This window comes from Squalius cephalus (genome assembly GCF_949319135.1).
Source record: "Squalius cephalus genome assembly, chromosome: 1".
Classification (NCBI taxonomy): Eukaryota; Metazoa; Chordata; class Actinopteri; order Cypriniformes; family Leuciscidae; genus Squalius; species Squalius cephalus.
Window position 1 is genome coordinate 10,450,432 of NC_137122.1, and position 21,797 is coordinate 10,472,228.

General features: G+C 40.2%; 1 protein-coding gene across 1 annotated transcript in view; it reads right to left on the minus strand.

Moving 5' to 3' along the window:
- Positions 1-14,704: 14,704 nt before the first annotated feature.
- Positions 14,705-21,797, minus strand: part of LOC307163360 (uncharacterized protein) — a 77,965-nt gene continuing 70,872 nt past the window's right edge. The window contains exons 2-10 of the mRNA XM_079879390.1: positions 19,887-20,564; positions 19,070-19,396; positions 18,614-18,973; positions 18,421-18,513; positions 17,847-17,921; positions 15,862-15,890; positions 15,696-15,770; positions 15,478-15,546; positions 14,705-15,359 (exon numbers count right to left, since the gene is read on the minus strand). Coding sequence (XP_079735516.1) covers positions 15,303-15,359; positions 15,478-15,546; positions 15,696-15,770; positions 15,862-15,890; positions 17,847-17,921; positions 18,421-18,513; positions 18,614-18,973; positions 19,070-19,396; positions 19,887-19,947 — 1,146 coding nt within the window. The 5' untranslated portion in view covers positions 19,948-20,564 and the 3' untranslated portion in view covers positions 14,705-15,302. The remainder of the gene's footprint in view (positions 15,360-15,477; positions 15,547-15,695; positions 15,771-15,861; positions 15,891-17,846; positions 17,922-18,420; positions 18,514-18,613; positions 18,974-19,069; positions 19,397-19,886; positions 20,565-21,797) is intronic.

Consider the following 21,797-nt stretch of genomic DNA (forward strand, 5'->3'; position numbering starts at 1 on the left):
ATGTGACGCTTTCTGGGAGAATCGAGTGAAAGAACCGGATGTCATGATTCTGCCTTCTTGTCTTTGATTTTCTCTTGTCTTGCGGCAGAATCATGACAGGCCCATGTTTCATGTGCTTGCGTTGTCTCGTCCCCTAGCCCCGCCCCCCTTGTTATCCTCGTTTTGTCATTATTGCTTTACCCATTATCACATGTGTTCCTGATTATTTGTTCCCTATTTAATCCCCTCATGTCTGCTGTCTTGTGTCGGTTCATTGTCGATCAATTTCATACTTTGTGTGATCACTTTGTGAGTATTCCTGTCCAGTGAAGTTCTGATCCTGTATTTGTTGTTAATTTGTAGTCTAGTTACGTCAAGTCTATGTCATAGTCTAGTTAGTATTCATAGTCCTGTCTTGTCCTGTTTTGCCCCCTCGTGGGCTTTGTTTTCCCTGTTATTTGTACAATAAACTGTTCCTGTGACTACTGTCTGCAATTGGGTTCATCTCCACATCATCCACATAACACCGGAGTGTTATATGAACACACTACTCTCACTGTTTATACTAAACATGTCCTAGAATATGCATAAGTACGCTAATTGGGACACACCATAAAAGTCCATGAAATGAAATAATAATTATACTCTTCAGCCACTATTAGATTGTCTAAACGAACTTAAGTCATGGCTTTCAAGCAATTTTTTAAACTTAAATGAAAATAAATCTGAGTTTATTATTTTCGGCCCCAAGGAAAACTGTGTTTTTGATTTTGATCTGGGCTTTCTCTCCCCTTATAACACAAAGTGTGCCAGAAATTTGGGTTTCCTTTTTGACTCCAGTTTAAAGTTTGATAAACAGATTTCAGCTGTTGTCAAGTCATGCTTTTACCAACTTCGCCTTCTCAGTAAAGTAAAGCCGATTTTATCTAGGAGAAATTTGGAAACAGCTATTCATGCATTTGTTACATCTAGGCTAGATTACTGTAATTCTCTGTATTATGGTATCTCTCAGGCTTCCATCGCTCGTCTACAGTTGGTCCAAAATGCTGCTGCTAGACAACTTGAAGGGAAGCGAAAGTATGACCACATAACACCCATCTTAATGTCGTTGCACTGGCTTCCAGTAAAATATAGGATTGAGTTTAAAATTTTATTGTTTGTCTATAAATCTCAGAATAATTTGGCTCCTCAATATTTAACGGATCTTTTGACTCCGTACACTCCATCCAGAAACCTGAGATCCTCCGACCTTGGCCATCTTACAGTCCCTAAAGTTAAACTTAAAAAACGTGGTGAGCGTGCTTTTGCCGCTGCTGGGCCGAAGCTCTGGAACTGCCTTCCTCCTTCTATTAGGCATGCTCCATCTATCTGTAGTTTTAAATCTCAGCTCAAGACTCATTTATTCACCTTGGCTTTTAACACTCTGTAGTTTGTCTTCCTGGATTTTTCTTTTATTCTATTGAGTGCCTTTTTGTCTTGTCAGGTATTTATGTATGTATAGTGGTTTTATTTTTGTGTCTCTTTTATTCCTTGTAAAGCACTTTGGTCAACTTCGGTTGTGTTTTAAATGTGCTCTATAAATAAATGATTGATTGAAAATGATTGATAAACATGTCCTAGAATATGCATAAGTACGCTAATTGAGACACACCATAAAAGTCCATGAAATGAAACTAAAACAACAACTCAATGTGACAATCATACTGTAGAATATGACAGTCATATTTTGATGAGTTAACACTGAAGATAGCTCTAGCATTATGCACTGGAAAGCACTGATGTGAGAAAGACAGTGATGATGTACCTTTAGAAACGTGTGTGTTTCTAGATGAGGGATCCTGAGAGTGTGTGATGTGGACTGGATTCACTGCAGTCGTTGAATCAGCTTGAGCTGTGAAGATGAATGTTAGTTCAGATCATTAATACTGTACAATATGACCATCATATTATAACTTTGATCATCACTTTACATAAAAAGTTAATATTTTTGCTGTCAAGTTTCAATTCCTGTATTATTTCCAGCCTCACGTTTTGGACTGTTACTTCACTGCAGTTCATTAGTTTGAAGCAATGCTTTGAGTTACTCTTCTGTGAGAGTCAAAGAAGCTTTTGTTCCCTCAGTTTGTTCTGGTTCAGTGATACTGATAGACCTTAGTGTTACTGACATTATGAGGGTCTTCTAACACTGTTTTCTCACCTGAATACTTGACAGTGTATCTGACTGAAGTCTTGAGTTGATTTCTCTGAGTAAGCTGACATCTCCACTCTCTGTTGTTATCTTCATTCAGGAGTGTTGTAGTCAGAGTGATGATGATACAGCGATATTGATCTGATGATGATAATATCTGATATCTGGAGTCTGTCTTCAGATCAACACCAGTCTGATTCACCCACAACAGCTCAACTCCCTCAGAATGGACCAGATCATCACAGGGAGATCCAGTATATGAATACAACTGACAGGAGAGAGTCACAGAGCGGCCTGGACTGATCTCAGTCTGTGGTGATGAAGATGATGATGATGATGATGATGATGATGATGATGGAGACACTGAAACTGAACACAAGACACAAATCACAGACTCTTCAATCATCATCTGAGTTTAAAGGGAGAATTTTAAATTGACCACATAATCATAAACTTACCATGAAGAACATGCAGAAAAACAAGTGCATCAGGTCCTTGTTGTCTGTCGTTCACATATTGTCTGCAGCTGTAAAATCCATAATCTTCTTCTGTGACGTTCTTGATGTTCAGAGAGCAGTCAGACTCCAGACTCAGTCTCTCATGTCTCTCTGTGTCTTTCTTCTTTATGCCTTTAGTAATCAGTTCAACTGCTGCTGAATGTCTGAATCTGTTATAGTAGGTCCATGTAGTTTTAGATTTGCAGTCAGAAAGAGCAGTATTACAGGACAGACGCACATTTTCACCAGAACTGATGAACACATGATCATCATCCAGTCCACTGATACCTGAAACACAGTATATATCAGAGATCATTATATGTTAATAAATGAAAACTTATAAAACGGTTAGTTCCAATCCTTGATTCTGATTGGTCAATAGCTGTGCTTTATTCACGATAAAACACGGCTATGACCGCTTCACCCATTGGTTCCCTTAGCAACACCCTTAGCAACCACACGTATCAACATAAACATAGAAGTAATACATTTTTTTACTTTAATATTGTGTGGTCACTGTTTTATAAAAGCAATAAGGCAGGAGAGGCTGTGCTGTATCGTGAATAAGTAATGGCTGAAGGGCGTTGTTAGGCACGACGCGAAGCTTTCTACTTTCACGGTACAGCACTTGCCTCGAGTACCTTATTGTTTTTATAAAACAGTTACCACACAATATAAAAAAAAAATGTATTAGTGCAACTTTCATGAACTTAAATCAATAAAACCATTCCTTCCACTATTCCTTCCACTTGAAAAAAAAATAGTCTACTAAAATTAAAGGAGAACTCCGGTCAATTTTAACATTGAGCTCATTTTTTTGTAAATTTGGAGTGCTGTCAATACAGATAACAACGACAAAAATCGGTGTTGCCTACACAGTGTTATCCTCTTTTTAAAATTTGCACCCTGTTGACTTCAATGGGGCAAGTTTTAAACCTGCTTTTAGGCTCTTAACATCCTTGATGTGTCATTACAAGTGCACAGGTCATGTGAGTGATTCCTTCAGAGTGAACACGGTGAATCTGACTGCAGTAGATGTGAAAGATATGTATAAAAATGATGTTATTTCAGCCAGCGCACATACCTGTATTTTCCTGTATTAGGGCAGAATAGTCTTTATCAGAGAGCTGTTCAAATCACTGACACACTCTTAATATGAAGATAATTCTTCATCATCAGATGTTTGAGTGACACTATGTCCAGTATCAGGAATAATACAGTATGATCTGTGTGTATCAATACACAACTCTGAGATCACAACGTGAATGTGTGCAAGAATAAACTGAGCATGTTCAAATGAACTCTTTCCAGACTAATTCCACTAAATGTCTTTAGAGAAAATACAGATTTCTTTACCTGTGAGAAGTGAAGAGAGAATGATCAGTCCCAGCAGACACAGATCTCACTTATCAGCCATTTTGTGTTTCTGTCAGTCTTTCTCTTCATTATATATAGTTACAGCTCTTCCTTTAAACATCATCAGCTCCTCCTCTGGTTATTCACTTCCTATGATCTCATCAAATGAGTGTTGAAATTCTGCTAGAGTTGCTGTTTAGTGACACGATGCCACAGTGAAGTGTTGCTTTAAGTTAGGGCTGTAGTCAAGACCACCTTTGTCGAGTCCAAGACCAAAGAGGTTCTAGACCAAGACAAGACCGAGTCCAAAAAGGTTCGAGTCCGAGTCAAGGCCGAGTCCAGGACAGGAAAAAAAAGTCTGCTAAAAATATAGCCTATAGAAATTAAATCATTATATACTAATGAAATAATGAATGATTTTAATTTTATTTAAAATAATTGACTAATTCAAAGAACAACAAAAAAATAATTATATAGGCCTAAAGGCGCACACACATTCGTTTCGACTGTCTGATCAGACTCACATTCGGTTCTGTCAATCATACACACGATGTCAACCAATCAAACTGCATGTGGAAGGCCGAGCCAACTCACACACACAGACACACACTAGAGATGCAGATAAACCGCGGATCGGGCGGATGACGTGATGAAAAATAATATTTTAATTAAATTCGGGCGGGTGGCAGTTGAACCAGTCAAATGAAAAAAGCCACTAAGCCAGTGGTTCTCAATTCCAGTCGACCCACTGCTCTGCACATTTTGTATGTCTCTCTTATCTGAAACACTCAGTTTAGTTCATGGAGTCTTTCCTAATGAGCTGATGATCTGGTTCAGGTGTGTTAAATAAGGGAGACATACAAAATGTGCAGAGCAGTGGGTCACGAGGACTGGAATTGAGAACCACTGCACTAAGCAAACCTGCAAGCTATGAGCCCAGCTGTCAGTACTATTGGAGGAGGCCTAAACATCTCGTAGATGAGACTGCCTGGGTTATTTTGTTTCGATATTAGCTATATTTTAAAACAGTCAGTCATTGGAGTGGAATAGGCATTTAAAAGAAGACAGATTATGGAGTGATATGACTCAGAAATTACATCGGGCAATGTTCAGATGTCATTCAGCGAGATATTCAGAAGAACGCAAGAGCTAAACTTCTACAAGCTCAATAACATCCACACACACACACACACACACACAGACACACACAGACACACACACAAAAAGGTAAGAAAAAAAAGTTGGAAAACTTTGCCCATTAATTAGGCTGCGTTCACACTGCAGGGCTTAATGCTCAATTCCGATTTTTTGAAAAAAATTGATTTTTATGCAAGGCTGTTCACATTTCCAATTAAATGCGACCTTTTGTGATCTCCTGTGTGAACGTGAAATGACCCAGAACTGACCCGCATGCGCAGAAGAGTACTCAACGGTCAAAGACGTCACTTGTTTGCAGAAGTAGCTAAACTTCAACTAAATGTGATTCACTCACACACACACACGCACAAAACACACGAGCGCGCACAGCGACCGTTACACAAGAGCCAGACAGCAGCCGCTGACCTATCTAATATCAGCACAAATAAGTTAACATAACGTTACTCTACTCTTAAGGTGATGATACACAGGGCAACTTTTTGAGCAATGTTGCTGGGCAATCTTGTCGAGCGATTGTTGCTTGGGCACTTTCCCACTGAAAATGGGCAATACATTTCTATCTGGATAATTTAGATTGGGTGTGGGTCCTGTGTCTCATCTGGTTGCCCGTTGATGGCAACATTGCCCAGCAACATTGCTCAAAAAGTTGCTCTGTGTATCATCACCTTTATTCACATTGGATATATCATGATGGTGGCCTTGGGCTTTTATTTATCTTTTTAATTAACGGGCTCATCGAGGTCGACCCGTTCGGCAGATTTACCTCAGCTTGACGAATATGCAGACCGTTTTCAAACCGACGACTACTTCAACGCAGAATTATGACGTTTGTCGCGTATCAATGACGTGCGGGTCGGATACATGCGACTTGGCCGTTTAGACTGAAGTCGCTTTTCAAAAGATCGGATACGTATCGGATTTGGATCACATACCCAAGTGGCCTGGGTCGCATTTGAAAAGATCAGATCTGTGTCGTTCAGACTGCCATGAAAAGATCAGATACAGGTCACATAGGGGCAAAGAAATCGGAATTGGGTCGTTTCAGCCTGCAGTGTGAACGTAGCCTTAGATGTGCAAGGCAAGCAGGCTAGTTTTCGGGTTGTTATTAAACAATTAAAAATGTGAATATTCACGTTGCTCTAGCGGTGGACTTTCAGCGAGTTTATTTAAACATTTATTTTTTAAAGAGCCGTTTGTGAGGCAAACGAGCCGGCTCACGAAAAAGAGCCGAAATGGCCATCGCTAGTTATTGGGTCGGTGGCCAGTGTTTCACTTTCCCTCCAATAATATTTTGTTTTAATATCGCGGCGACGTATGTGTGCTTACTGGGAACATAATAAAGACACCTGGACTCGGTCGAGACCAAAAGCCATATTTGGCAAGACCAGCGGCCGAGACCGAGACAAGTCCGAGACCATAGAAAAACGGTCTCAAGTCCGGACTCGAGTACTACAGCCCTGCTTTAAGTGTGTGTGAAACGTGAGAAGTGCATATACTGGGAACCACACTGTCTCAACACACATCTGCTCTGAACAGTTTATTGGCTACTTTTGCACACGAGAGAATTACTGTTAGTCTCACTTCTTTCTTTTAGCAGTTTCCCACATCTATCTATCTATCTATCTATCTATCTATCTATCTATAGCAAGGTAAAAGTGACATGGCCCCTTTAAGAGCGTTTCTTTGTGGGCGGAGTTGTGCACGCGATTAGATTTCCGTGTGCTGTTTAAAACCGGAAGAGCAGTTGTTTGCGTGGGCTACTGGCTTTGCTTTCCGTTTGAGACTTTAAAGAAGGTAATGGTTGTTGCTACTTTCACTCCACATTCTGTATTTATTGTTGCCCCTAAGTAGTGATTAGAATTAGCATCGAAGCTTCAGTGTCATATGTAACATCACTAGTAGTGATGGTGAAATGAATCTTTGTGAAGCAATGGGGCTTTCCCCCTTGAATGTATAGTAAAATGGTTCATTACTTGAAGCTTTTCAACACATTGCACGCTAATGACATCTTGTGGTCAAAAGGTGGAAACGTCTCTGTCAGCTGAGAGAGCCAGTGGGGGCAGCCCTGGCCTCTCTAAAGAGTGACGTCACCCCTCCTACAGCCCTGGAGTATGAGGCAGTCCAGGACGCTTTAGATGTTCTTGCCCCTTTCCGCCAGGATACAGTAGAGCTTTCGGGAGAGAAAAGGGTGTCTGCCTCCAAAGTGATACCTCTGATGAAGATGCTTAATCACGCTGTAACGAGCAAGCTAGAAGGCCTTAATTCAGATTTAACAAGGCATCTGGGTGACAGCCTTGTGCGGAGGGTCAGGGAACATGCAGTACCTTTAGAATCAGTAAGTGTGATGACCATACCCACGTTATTGGATCCCAGATTCAAAACACTGGAATTCTTAAGTCAAGGAAAATCTTATCAAGATTAAAATCTGAATGCGCTTCTGTAATCAGAAGTTCTGGTCTCCATTCTGCTTCCACCAACACACCCCCAGCTCGGCTGCCAGCCTCTTCAGAAGCAGGGCAATCTTCACACCACAGCAAGTAGTGTATGCCTTTGTTGTGTGAATTTTCACATTAGTGATTAGTACTGTGAACCATTGTTAATGGATTTTTTTTTACTTTGTACCTTTATTATTAGGTGACCTTTGGCCTCTGCTGGATAGCACGGTTGATCACAGTAGAAGGAGCTCAAGTGCAACAGCAGATGCTACTGTAGAAGTGGACCGATATTTATCAGAAGTGAATCTCACAAGATCTGAGGATCCACTAGTATATTGGGCTCAACATAAGCATCAGTCTCCTCATTTATATCAGCTGGCACTGGCGTTTTTATGTTCCCCTGCATCCTCTGTTCCATGATCTTTTCCAAGGCTGGAGAGGTTTTGTCCAAGAAGAGGAATCGTCTAAACCCCAACACACTTGAAACAACTCTGTTCCTCAATAAAAATCATTTATAATCCTTCCTTCACCCACCCCAACCTGCAGTGTTGCAGGTTGCTCCTCTATATCCCCAGTCCCATTTTATACCCAGACAAATGTCTGCTCAGGTCAATTGGTTCAGTATTGATTTATCTGTCTGCTGTTTCTTTGCACAGTCGCTATGTGTCACTAGTGAGCAATGCTGAATGAAGCTTTGAGTAATGACCCTTTTAGTGAAGCAATGGGCTGCGAGGTCTCAGTGGTTCAGGAAGCCTCTTTTTGCCATCACTAGGGAAGTGTCTCTTTATAGTGTGAGTCGGTGATGATGTGATAATTTTTTTTTACCCTCAACATAGCATAGCCTAACCCCATCGCTGCTAGCTTACCTCTTCTCTGCTCTGCGTCAATAACAAGCTCTGTTCTCAGAATAGGTTAAACCAGATTTGAGGAAGTGAAACATGGTGTCGAAATGTTCAGCGTTTCCTTGTAGCTCAGAGTGTGGTAATGGACTCTCTTGTCTAGTGTTTAGTAATGTTATCATCCTATGTCCCCCCTATTTTTTATTTTTCTTTATTTAAAAATCATAAAAAAAAAAATAATTCCTTAAAATAGCAGTTACTGCCAAACGTACGTTTTCTGTAATATTGACCAAGACATAGTCCTGTTCTGAATCGTCTGTTTCCACATCGACAGTCTGGTTCAGAGTCATCCTGATAGAAATCACTCTTAGTAAAAACGGTACAAAAGCTGTCACTGGGCCAGAACCTTTTCAAAAGGTACCTTTGTACACAGATACTAATATGTACCTTTAAGGTGCCAATCAAGCGGCAACCTTCCGGTCTCTCTTGTGAAGCCGATACAGAAGTAACTAGAACTGCAGTTCATCGTCTGGCCACTAGAGACAGGCTGCAAAAGAGAGTCAATGCCATATATCCCCCATGTTAAAATGCCCAACTTCACAGCAGAAAAAAATATGTTTACAGCCTGGAACAAAAATTGGTTTTGGTCTAAATAACTAATCTTGCCCTTCATGAAAACTGTGAGGGGGGTGAATTTATTTATAACTTATCCATTTAAATGATATTAAGCCTTAAAGTTCTGCTTAATTAAGGGCGTGGCCACTTGAGTGACAGGTGGATTGCCGCTGATGTCAGCCTGTTACTATCAGCAGTTTGTCTGCTGTACGGATGGACGATATTACTTATTTTGTTTTCGATACGATACCGATACTTTCAAGGCCAGTATACCCACTTAATTATATTTGAAAGGCATTTTAACATTCAATACGCCTTAATTGGAATTTATTAGATTTTATTTTGATTTACACATGGTTAAATGTTTACTTGTAGTGGTAACCATGGAAATCTACTAAATATTATAGGCCTATTTGAACTATGGTCACTGTAATGTTCATTTTCATAAGGGACTGCCAGGGACAGGCTTGCACCCATAAAATGCAACCTTTTTATTCTGACAGTGTATGTTTATATTAAAATTAGTTACAGAATAGAACATCAGTATGAACTTTTAACATTTAATTAAAAAAAATGTAATTGCACAAACTGTGTAGGCTACAATTTGTTTATTGTGAAATAGCTCAAACATAGTTTTTTCAGTCTTCTTTTAAGCATTGTTCTGGGAAACACAGCCCTGTTTGAATGCAATATCGTCAGTGTGTGAACGCTCTCTGTGTTTGATTGGTTCTGACTGCGTGTGTTCAGTTCAGATGAGCAGGGAAGTGGTTCTCCTACACAATTATTCACTAACATAGGTTATTCATCCAGTTCAATGCATATTGTACACGTTAGCTTTATTGTCAAATAAACAAAATCACTGGCAAAAAATAAACAAAAAAAACATTGTAGTATCGATATATATATATTTGTGTATCGATACTTTTGATACTCAACGTCAGTATCGATATATTGATACTTCATATCGATACGCCATGCCTAGTCTGCTGTCTGTTAGCGTCACGTCACCTCAGCTAATTCCAGCCGCTGAACTCAGCATCTCTGCCGTGTTTGTGCTTTTTTCGGGATTATTTCATACAATTTAATACACCCATTACTTCGCCCACACCTTTGGACTCCGTTGGACTTCCAGTTGTAATATATTTGGAGAAGGCATTCGACTGTGTTCCTCGCGGCGTCCTGTGGAGGGTGCTCTGGGAGTGTGGGGTCCGGGGCTCTTTGCAAAGGGCTATCCGGTCCCTGTATGACTGGAGCAGGAGCTTGGTTCACATTGCTGGCAGTAAGTCAGACTTGTTCCCGGTGCATGTTGGACTCCGGCAGGGCTGCCCTTTGTCGCCGGTTCTGTTCATAATTTTTATGGACAGAATTTCTAGGCGCAGCCAGGGGCCGGAGGGGGTCAGGTTTGGGGACCACATGATTTCATCTCTGCTCTTTGTGGATGATTTTGTCGTGCTGGTCCCTTCAGACCAGGACCTTCAGCATGCACTGGGACGGTTTGCAGCCAAGTGTGAAGTGGCCGGGATGAGAATCAGCACCTCCAAATCCGAGGCCATGGTTCTCAGTCGGAAAAGGTTGGCTTGCCCACTTCAGGTTGGTGGAGAGTTTCTGCCTCGAGTGGAGGAGTTCAAGTATCTTGGGGTTTTGTTCACGAGTGAGGGAAGGATGGAACGGGAGATTGACAGACGGATCGGTGCAGCTTCTGCAGTAATGCGGCGATGTACCGGTCAATCTACGTTCCTACTCTCACTTATGGTCATGAGCTGTGGGTCATGACCGAAAGGACAAGATCCCGGATACAGGCGGCCGAAATGAGCTTTCTCCGCAGGGTGGCTGGGCGATCCCTTAGAGATAGGGTGAGAAGCTCGGCCACTCGGGAGGAGCTCAGAGTAGAGCCGCTGCTCCTCCACATCGAGAGGGGTCAGCTGAGGTGGCTCGGGCATCTGTTCCGGATGCCTCCTGGACGCCTTTCCGCTGGAGGGATTATGTCTCCCGGCTGGCCTGGGAATGCCTCGGTGTCCCCCTGGAAGAGCTGGAGGAAGTGTCTATGGAGAGGGAAGTCAGGGCATCTTTGCTTAGACTGCTGCCCCAGCGACCCGGCCCCGGATAAGCGGAAGAAGATGGATGGATGAATGGATGGATGGGTTTTCCAGTTGTTTTCCTCTGTGAATATGCACTCATGGATGTCTGACAACGTTGTTGCTTTTTGGAGTTCAGATTTAAAAGTGTCTATAGATATAGAGGCTACACTCGTTCTGCGGTACCGTTGCTCTCATGGGACAGATAGACTACATATGCTTATTTATATTTTTAGTGTTAAATAAAAAGTACCGTCAGATGAAATCCTGCAGGTGTCAGTTCATCCATTCAGTAGATGCACATCCTTGAATGAGTGCGGATTTCTAGCGTATTTACTTGAACTTCTGAGGTTATCTATGGTTTGACCCATTAGAGAGAAGGCCAAAATCAGAATTAAAAGTGGACTGAATAATAAAGCTCTCAACGAACTTGATGAGTGATGCCGAGCTGACGGACCATAGACTGTAAAAAAAGAGTGACTGACATGTACGCACATAAATCACTGTCACACACACACAAGCTCAGATTAATATTTTAAGTTACTGCATAATACATTTTCAACTAGCAGAATAGTACAGAATCACGATACACAGTCTCACTTGTAGCTATGTCTTTTAACTATTATAATATTTCGAAGGGCAAAAACAGGAACTTTAACTATTGGCTTTACATCATCAGCTGTCACTTTAGTGCGAGGCCTTTGGCACATAGCATTAGCTCCTTAGCCTGAGCTAACTCGATCACGTTGAGCTAGGCGGGCGTGGTTTCAGCAACAGGTCAATACCAATAGTCTCAGCTCACCCACGTCCCGCCTCTTTGTCCATTTTCTGTTATCCGGGAGTGACGCGCTGCCAAGATGGCGACGGCCCACTTTAGGCTTCAAAAACACTCTTCAGAAACCTACGGGTGACGTCACACACACTACACACATATTTTTTTTTTTACAGTCTGTGGTGACAGTATGCATGCTTTAGGCATAAAGATGTACCTTTTGAAGAAAAAAAAAAAACTTTTTTCTGAGAGTTATTAACATTGTCTTGATCAGAGTCAGTGTTGATATATTCATGATCTCCATCATCCATATATCTCATCATTATGGTCATTATGGAGATTATAACAGAAGTAAGTGCTGTTTCTCATCCAGAGGTGGACAGTAATGATTTACTAGAGGACTGTACTTAAGTACACTTTTTGAGTGTCTGTACTTTACTTAAGTATTATTTTTTCTGGAAACGTGTTACTTTAACTTCACTACATTTCACTACATTAACTTAACATTAACTTAAACCTTCACTACAAAGGTTTCATTCATCATACATTTGAAAGACAAATATCACACTTTTTACTCCATTACATTTCTGTCAAGGTCCTTGAATATAAAGTAGTTATGTTAGTCAGGGCATGATTTTTTTCATCTCTAAAACGTGATTGGATTTTTGCGGGTTACAGACAGCCTATCAGTGATCACTCATAGGGTCATATGTCGTGAAGTTCAGGGATTGGTACGATTTCCCTCTACTAGTGATCTTTTAATGTTCCCTTGTACATTAAACAGTCTGTATACAAGTAACTTTTTGTGATATATATATATATATATATATATATATATGAATAGAGTCCAGAAGTATAGCCTGAAATGTGTCTTTTTAAAAGAGTGCCTGAACCTCACTGTTTTCCTCTGGGATTGGGTCAGGAATTGACTGAATAATCTCATCAACCCTCTGCTGGTAGATGCTGGAACAACACCATCATGGCAGTAACATCATTTATTCATCAGCAGCAAATGTGATAAAGGCAATGCTTCATGTACATTTTTAGTGTTTATGTGTGTTTAAAATCTGCAAAATAAAGAGAAATAGGACTATCACATATGCAAAACCTCAGATGATCTCTTATAGATCATTTAACTGAGAGAGTTACTCAGGAGAATAGAGAAAGCTCAGATATGCAAGACTCTGAAATGGACTTCAAGTGCAGCATTCAGTGTGATTTCCAGATGATGGTGATTTTGCAGGATGATTTGAACACGTTCAGAGAATAGCTCTGTTCTCAGAACAGGTTAAAGCGCTGATAAAGCTGTGAAGCAGATTTGAGGAAGTGAAACATGGTGTCCAAATGTTCAGCGTTTCCTTGTAGCTCAGAGTGTGGTAATGGACTCTCTTGTCTAGTGTTTAGTGCTGTTATCATCCTAGGTCCCCCCTATATTTTTTTCTTTCTTTTTAAAAAAATATAAAATCAATAATATTCTTTCTTTCTTTCTTAAATTAGCAGTTACTGCCAAACATACTCCTGTTTTCTGTAATATTGACCAAGACATAGTCCTGCTATGAATCGTCTGTTTCCACATTGTCTGGTTCAGAGTCATCCTGATAGAAATCACTCTCCGAAAAAAAAAAAGTACCTTTAAGGCGGCAACCTTCCGGTCTCTCTTGTGAAGCCGATACAGAAGTACCTTAAACTGCAGTTCATCGACTGGCCACTAGAGACAGGCTGCAAAAGAGAGTCAATTCCACATTGAGGAAGTGTCTAAAGCAGAGGTCTTCAATCCTGCTCCTGGAGGGCCACTGTCCTGCAAAGTTTAGTTCCAACCCTAATCAAACACACCTGAATCTCTTCAGAATCGCTTGAATATTCAAAGAAAGGTGTGCTGAAGCAGGTTGGAACTAAACTCTGCAGGACAGTGGCCCTCCAGTAGCAGGATTGAAGACCTCTGGTCTAGAGACTGTGAAACATGGTGTCTAAATGTTCAGCGTTTCCTTGTAGCTCAGAGTGTGGTAATGGACTCTTGTCTAGTGTTTAGTGCTGTTATCATTAAGAACGTGCTAGGTCAGTCTTTTTTTTGTCTTTATTTATTTTATTTTTTTTGAAAATAAGTAATATTTTTTTTCTTCAAATAGCTTTGTAGACGTACTTCTGTTATCCAGTGGCGGCTGGTGGGTTTTAAAATAGAGGAGGCACACACAATTTTACCGGTCGGATGTTTTAACTACTTTAAAATGGCTTTTTTGGTCACTTATATCTGAATATTTATAGAAAACGACACAGACATCAAGACAATATGTCAGCTAGTCCTGTCACTTGAAGCAAAAATCCATCCTTCTGTCCTTTTAAATGTCCGTGTTAAAGAGCACTTTCAGTGGTTTAGTGAAGCTGATTGCTGTAGCTTATATCCGACTTAGGCATGGGGTCAGAGATGAGGAACGATCCCAGCTTTTTCCCTCTCAACTTCCAGCACTTAGCCATCTCGGCACCATGACTGTGTTTTATGACTTACTAATGGTTCACTGGGGAATCGTTCCGAACTGTGGAATGTGGTGTTGGTTTCATATGACATGGACTGTTCAAGGATAATCCTACAGGACTATGAGGGTACATTTCAGCTTACAAATATGAATATTTTGTTCTCAAATTCAAATCTACAAGCTCTTGAATTTTGCTACTCTTTTACCTTCATACAAGTATTAATTTAAAACATGAATTCTAACTTTGAAACTTTCCAGCAAGAGCAAGTTTAGTTTCGTCTGTTTTTACAGGAATGCAAGAGACAAAAACTTTTCTTTTAACTCATGATTTTTCATGCTCTTTATTGTCACATGTGAAAAAAAGAAAGGAATAACTGACATTTAATAGCGTGACATATACACACTGCAAAGTAAAATTTTAGGATATGTTATGACAATATAATGTGAGCAGAAACTGATGTAATTCTCAGACGGACGTCTCTCTGTAGAAGAAACAGCTGATATACAAGCTGAAGCAAGAGGATCATTTCAGCATGAGCTTCTGCATGAAGATGAAGGTTTTCAGACAGAAATCCAGCGGATAAACAGACTCCAGTCATGGAAGAGGCTTGTGAGACACTAGATTGAGTCTGGCCTGTATGAAAACACATCAGGGCTTCAGTCTCTAACTTTACTGTAGCTGTGATGATATAGATGAGATCCTGTGCTCTGACCAGATGATGATTCACAATAAATCTCATTCATATTCACAGGACATTCAACAAATATCTGCTCGTTCACACACAAATATATAATTCCTCCAAACACCAGAGAGATGAAATCTTCCCGTCTGCTCCTGATATGATGAGCTCATGATCTGTATCATTAATGTTTATGTGTGAAGGTCTTGTTCTTGTTCACAGAGGCATAAAGTTCATCTACGGTTGATCTTCTCTTCCTCTGATGGCAGCATAAGTCACTGTATCATCATGATCCTGAAAGAACAGATTCTGTCCATCAATGTTTGAACCCCAGCGATTATTATTATTATTATTATTAGAGCATGAGCTTCATTTATCTGAGAGTCAAACTCATGTGCTGGTATCTACTCACATTGAGTGATTTTACTGGCTTTGTATTGGAAGAAGTGACCTCAGAATAAGTCACATCATCTGTCTGCTCCTAAACATCAATGCAAACGTGCAGAGAGTCAAGTTTAACACACAGAACAGACATATCTCTCACTATAATATGTAGAATAACACAAAAGCTTTTAAATCACATTATTGAACAGACAGTGAACGTAATGTTGGATGATTTAGTGGACTCACATTGGCTCTTGCAGCGGGAGGAATGGACATGTTGATCGTCTCATACGTCCCTTTATGATCATTCTCATCTTTGACCTTCAGAACAAACAGTTAAACTGCATGAATGACACTTTATTGAGCTTTAAAGACAGTAATCAAATCTAAATCACTGCATTACTGAACTCACCACAGAGTCGCCAGTCCCTCTTTTATTATCTGAAAACAAGTGCCTCATGAAATATGAGTATGATAAAACACATATGTACAAACACACAGAATGTTAACAATAAATTTTTATTCAATCATTTAAGTGAGTGATAAAAACGTCTCAGTTCTTTACGTAACCTCGGTTCGCTGAGATAACAGGAACGACTATTGCATCTTTGCTAGATGCTATGGGGGAAACTCCTTTTCTCCGAGTTTTGAAGCCTTTAATTCAAAAACAAAGTGCCACTGCACATCTATAACAGTGCAGCGATCTGAGCGTGTCTATTGGCTGGTCAGTGGGAACTGCAGTAACCTATGGCAAAGCAGCGTGTCTGTGCGAGCCAATCACGGCACATCCTGCGAAGAGAGCACAGAGCCTGTCGAAAGAGGTGGGGCATCTGCCTATAAAAGCAGCTCATATTCACCATAGGAATCAGATTTAATTTGACTGAAGCGAGGAACGCCAGTCATGTAGCGACATAGCATGGCTGTCTACGTAATACTCGTTCCCGTTATCTCAGAGAACTGAGGTTACATAAGTAACCGAGACGTTCCCTTTCTAAATGTTTAACCGTATTGCGTCTTTTATTAGACACTATAGGGATCCAATGGTTCAATCTACCACTGTCACAGAGCGCAGGTTGTGTTGTGCCCATAATAGAAGGCGTTGGGCTAGTCTGTACAGAGGCTGTGACCTGAGTCCACCTTGGTGGTTTATGTAGGATATTGCCGTCATGTTGTCTGACGGGACTAAGACGTGGTGTCCTATTAGGTCTGATAGGAAGGTTTTGAGGGCCAGAAAAAAATGCATAATTTTCAGGCAGCTGATATTTGTTAGAAATTAATTGTTCCTCCGACTGGGCCGAGATGAGCCAGTCATCGAGGTAATTCAGGATGCGTATCCCCTTTTGTCCCGGGGGGAAAACGGTCTGTGATGGGGGCTATCCGGATATGAAAGTATGCTGAGAAAAACCAATCCCCTGGGAGTACTTGGGAGGGGATATGTTTTAAAGTTAGCAACTTGAACGGCCGTCCTTGGCATTTAGGAGGGAAACACTTAGGCTGGTGGGGGCGCTGTCGATGCTCAGGCGATACTTGGAGGACTGCCATTGGTATGAAGAGCTGAACTCACTAAGCCAGAGTACGTGTAAGCCCGCCCGGCGAGGGCTGAAGGGGCCTTTGGGCCGGTGTGAGCTCGCTTGTGTCCGATCGTCCAGTCCTCTGACCCTGCCGTTTCTTTCTCCGAGTTTCCTGGAAACAGGAGAGCGTGAGGGTCGGGATCTCTGAAAAGAGATCGGAGAGACACACTCTCGCAGTGAGAGCAGCTTGTCTCGGTGAGCGTGGGATTTTCCCAGACTGGCAACGCACTCACTGTGCTCAGTGAAGGGCTCTGCACGTGCCGCAACCACCACGCGACATTTGGGAAATTTCTAAACTTGTTCTTTTAATATGCTCGCCGGATAGCCGCATGGGAGACGTTTAAGTCCTTTGGCGAATATGAGCTGCTTTTATAGGCAGATGCCCCACCACGTTTGGCAGGCTCTGTGCTCTTGCATTAAAATGACACGCTGCTTCGCCATAGATTCATGCAGTTCCCACTGACCAGCCAATAGACTCTACATTTTCAGACTGTACCATCTTCCTAAATATTCTTAAAAATATATATTTTGTTATATGTTATGTCTGTGCAGTGGCACTGTGTTTTTGAATTAAAGACTTAAAAATACAGAGAAAAGGAGTTTCCTCCATAGCGTCTAGCAAAGGTTTCGAAAGGTAATGATTGTTGTTTCACTTGATAACTCTGTGATATTGACTTTACAGGAATTCTCAGCAGGAATAAACTTCTGTTTGAGAATTTCATATAATCCACATGTTTCTATGATACTTACAGTCTGAACATGATGTGTTTGTTTGCTCATCTGAACTGTTTTTAATTGTTGTAAAGGAGTAAATCTGAAAACTCACCAGCTCTTTTTCTGCAGATCAGCCAGAGAAGAGCAAGAAGGAGAACAGCGACTGCAGCGACAGAAATCACTATGACTGAAGAAGAGATCGAGCACAGAGTCAGAGACGGACAGGGCAGATTGGGGACAATTATAGACAAAGACAAAAGCCATCGGCACCAATGCAACAGGAATGTGATTTCAAATGATTCTGACTGTAGATTTGTGCCCTATGATTGATTTGTTTATTTACATTTATGCATTTGGCAGACGTTTTTTATCTAAAGCGATTTAGATTGCATTTCATAGTACACATTTTTACATTCTATCAGTTCTTGCTTTCCCTGGGAATCAAACCCATGACCTTGGTGTTGCAAGCACCAGCGCTCTACAATTTGAGCTACAAGAAAGCTAGGAGAGCTAGGAGTGCTCAAACAAAAGAAAAAAGACATTTCATAAATTCTTACATATTTCATTATATATATTGTGGTAGAGTGTCTATATGGTAACATTCAAATTTTCTATAGAATTATGTTAGACAAAGCTGCTCTGTGAATAACATCATCAATGGCTTAAAAGCATCAGCATCATTCTACCTTTTGTTGAGGTTTTGGATGTGTTTATAGTTGAGGGATCCTGAGAGTTTGTGCTGTGAACTGGAAGCACTGCTGTCGTTGAATCAGCTTGAGCTGTGAACGATTAATGTTTATTCATACTGTACAATATTACCATTATATTTTAACTACACAGGATAACTTCTGACACTGATTCATGAGACAGTTTTCTCACCTGAATACTTGACAGTGTATCTGACTGAGGTCTTGACTTGATTTTCGTGAGTAAGAAGACATCTCCACTCTCTGTTGTTATCTTCATTCAGGAGTGTTGTAGTCAGAGTGATGATGATACAGCGATATTGATCTGATGATGATAATAATATCTGATATCTGGAGTCTGACTTCAGATCAAAACCAGCCTGATTCACCCACAACAGCCTAAATCCCTCAGAACTGACCCGATCAACACAGGAGGATCCAGTATATGAATACAACTGACAGGAGAGAGTCACAGAGCGGCCTGGACTGATCTCAGTCTGTGAGGATGAAGATGATGAAGATGATGAAGATGAAGATGATGTAGACACTGACACTGAACACAAGACACAAATCACAGACTCTTCAATCATCATCTGAGTTTAATGAAGAATTTGCCCTTTTTAAATTGACCACATAATCATAAACTTACCATGAAGAACATGCAGATAAACATTTACATCAGGTCCTTGTTGTTTGTCATTCACATATTGTTGGCAGGTGTATAATCCATAATCTTCTTCTGTGACGTTCTTGATGTTCAGAGAGCAGTCAGACTCCAGACTCAGTCTCTCATGTCTCTCTGTGTCTTTCTTCTTTATCCCTTTAGTAATCATTTCAACTGCTGAATGACTGAATCTGTTATAGTAGATCCATGTAGTTTTAGATTTGCAGTCAGAAAGAGCATTGTTACAGGGCAGATGCACATTTTCACCAGAACTGATGAACACATGATCATCGTCATCCACTCCACTGGTACCTGAAACACAACACTGTAAAAAATTTGCTGTAGTTTTGCAGCTGTTTGCCAGTAACTTACTGTAGATTTAAATTTATGTTATTTACTGGCAACAGTTTGTTCAAAGTTAAATGAACATTAAACATTAACAAGTCTTTGTCTTTAAAGAATAAAATTATAAAATAACAATCTAATGCAAAGCATTCTGGGAACCAGAAATCTTCATCAACCTTTTTCTGTTTTTTTCCTTCAGATTTTGGTTCCCAGAATGCTTTGCATAAGGATGTTTTTTTAGTTTTATTCTGTAAAGATAAAGACTTGTTAATGTTTAATGTTCATTTAATTTTGAACAAATTGTTGCCAGTAAATAACATAATTTTAAATCTACAGTAAGTTACTGGCAAGTAGCTGCCAGTAATACTGTAATTTCTACAGATTTTTCTAACAGTGAAGTAAAAAGCATAAGCATAACTCCACTAAATGTCTTTAGAGAAAATACAGATTTCTGTACCTGTGAGAAGTGAAGAGAGAATGATCAGTCCCAGCAGACACAGATCACACTTATCAGCCATTTTGTGTTTCTGTCAGTCTTCCTCTTCATTATATATAGTTACAGCTCTTTCTCTTCATTATATATAGTTACAGCTCTTCCTTTAAACATCATCAGCTCCTCCTCTGGTTGGTAACTTCCTCTCATCTGACAGACTGAGTGATGAAACTCTGAGAAGTGTTGCTTCACTAGAATTCAAGTGGATTTCAGTACAAATGTATTTTTCATTATTGCTTATGTAGCAAGTGGCTCGATTTTTAGAGACTACACCAGCTCAAAATAACGAGGAAAACCGATCCAAATAAAGACACACAAGTAAGTTTCCTTTCAAAAAAATAATATTTTATTAAAGCTAAAATAGTTGGCCAACAATCTTTTAAAACTGGAAGTGAACAATCAAATCGGTCATTGGTTGAATAAAACAGAAAATAGGAAAATTAACAATCATTGCGGGGTCTGAGGCTTCTTATGTGAGAGTGGGCGAGTTTGACAGCACCAGATACACAAAAAGACCCCGCTTATCACAATCACACCCACAAAGTTCACTGCAAATAATGACACAGCAATAATGCCAAGCCTTGGTGAAGTAAAGCCCAATGTGGAGCAAAGAACCAGCTCGCTTCAGGAAGTGCTCAGCGCCTACACACAAAAAAAAGAAACAAAGAGAGGTCACATTAGAAAGAGAATAAATCAAACTAAATAATCAAATGTAACAAAACAAAAACCAATAACACAAATTACAACATACTCAACATACAAAAGAACCGTAAACTTTAAAGACAGAAACAAAAAATGATACTGACACAAAAGTATAACGATCACACCAAACTCTTTCTTAATATTGCACAATGGCCGAAAACACCGCATGGCGTGGCGGTAATCGATGCAATTGATGGAGACTGTTACAAAACAGTAAGAATCACTACACAGCGATCGGTGACAGTAGTAAAAAACATAAATACACAAACATAAACACACAACGAAATAATATCAACCCGACCAAAGAAAGTCCTTCAAGTCCACATGGCCATTAGACTGTGACGGGACACAAAGCATCAGCGTGACTCAAAGAACAAAGGTTTGGGCAAGAGCTGTGTTAAGGAGACTGCTCTCACTCAGCCTGTCTAAACACATGCAAAAAGGCAACACAACAGACATCTATTAAAATATATTAAAACACAGAGACCAAACAATGCACCACACACCACCAGCCTTAGAGCCCAACGTCACACTAAACGTCACGTAAAATCACATAATGTCACTGAATAACACTGAGATCAAACAGCTAAGCTACATGCTAAAAGCAAACACCTCCAGCCACGAAAGGAAGAGGTGGGCTTTCCACCGTAACTGAACACAATGAACAGGCTCTACTTTTGCACACGAGAGCATTACTGTTAGTTTCACTTCCTTATTTTAGAATTTCCTGCATGCAGTTCAATTCTATAAATAAAATTATTAGTAATAAAATTGGTTTACCACTGAAACGTTATCCAATATCCATGACTCCTCAATTCTTAAACATTTTTTAAAGTATTTTAAAGTAATTATTAACATCAGCTCCAGTTTGGTGAAACAGAAAGTATGTGCACATGAGCGTCTCTAAAGCAGATATCATGTCTTCTGGAAGAGTTTCTACACATGGATTATAATGTTCTGCTTTACTCTCTCCAGTCATGAGAAAATATATCAGATCCAGACTCTTTTATTAACAAAAGTACCTAAAAGGGACAAATTAGTACCTAAAAGGAACAAAAGTGTACCTTTTGAAAAGGTACAGCCCCAGTGACAGCTTTCATACCTTTTTTTCTGAGAGTGTATTTAGCTAATTTTTTAATCTATAGTATTCTATACTCTCTGCTCGTCTTCACA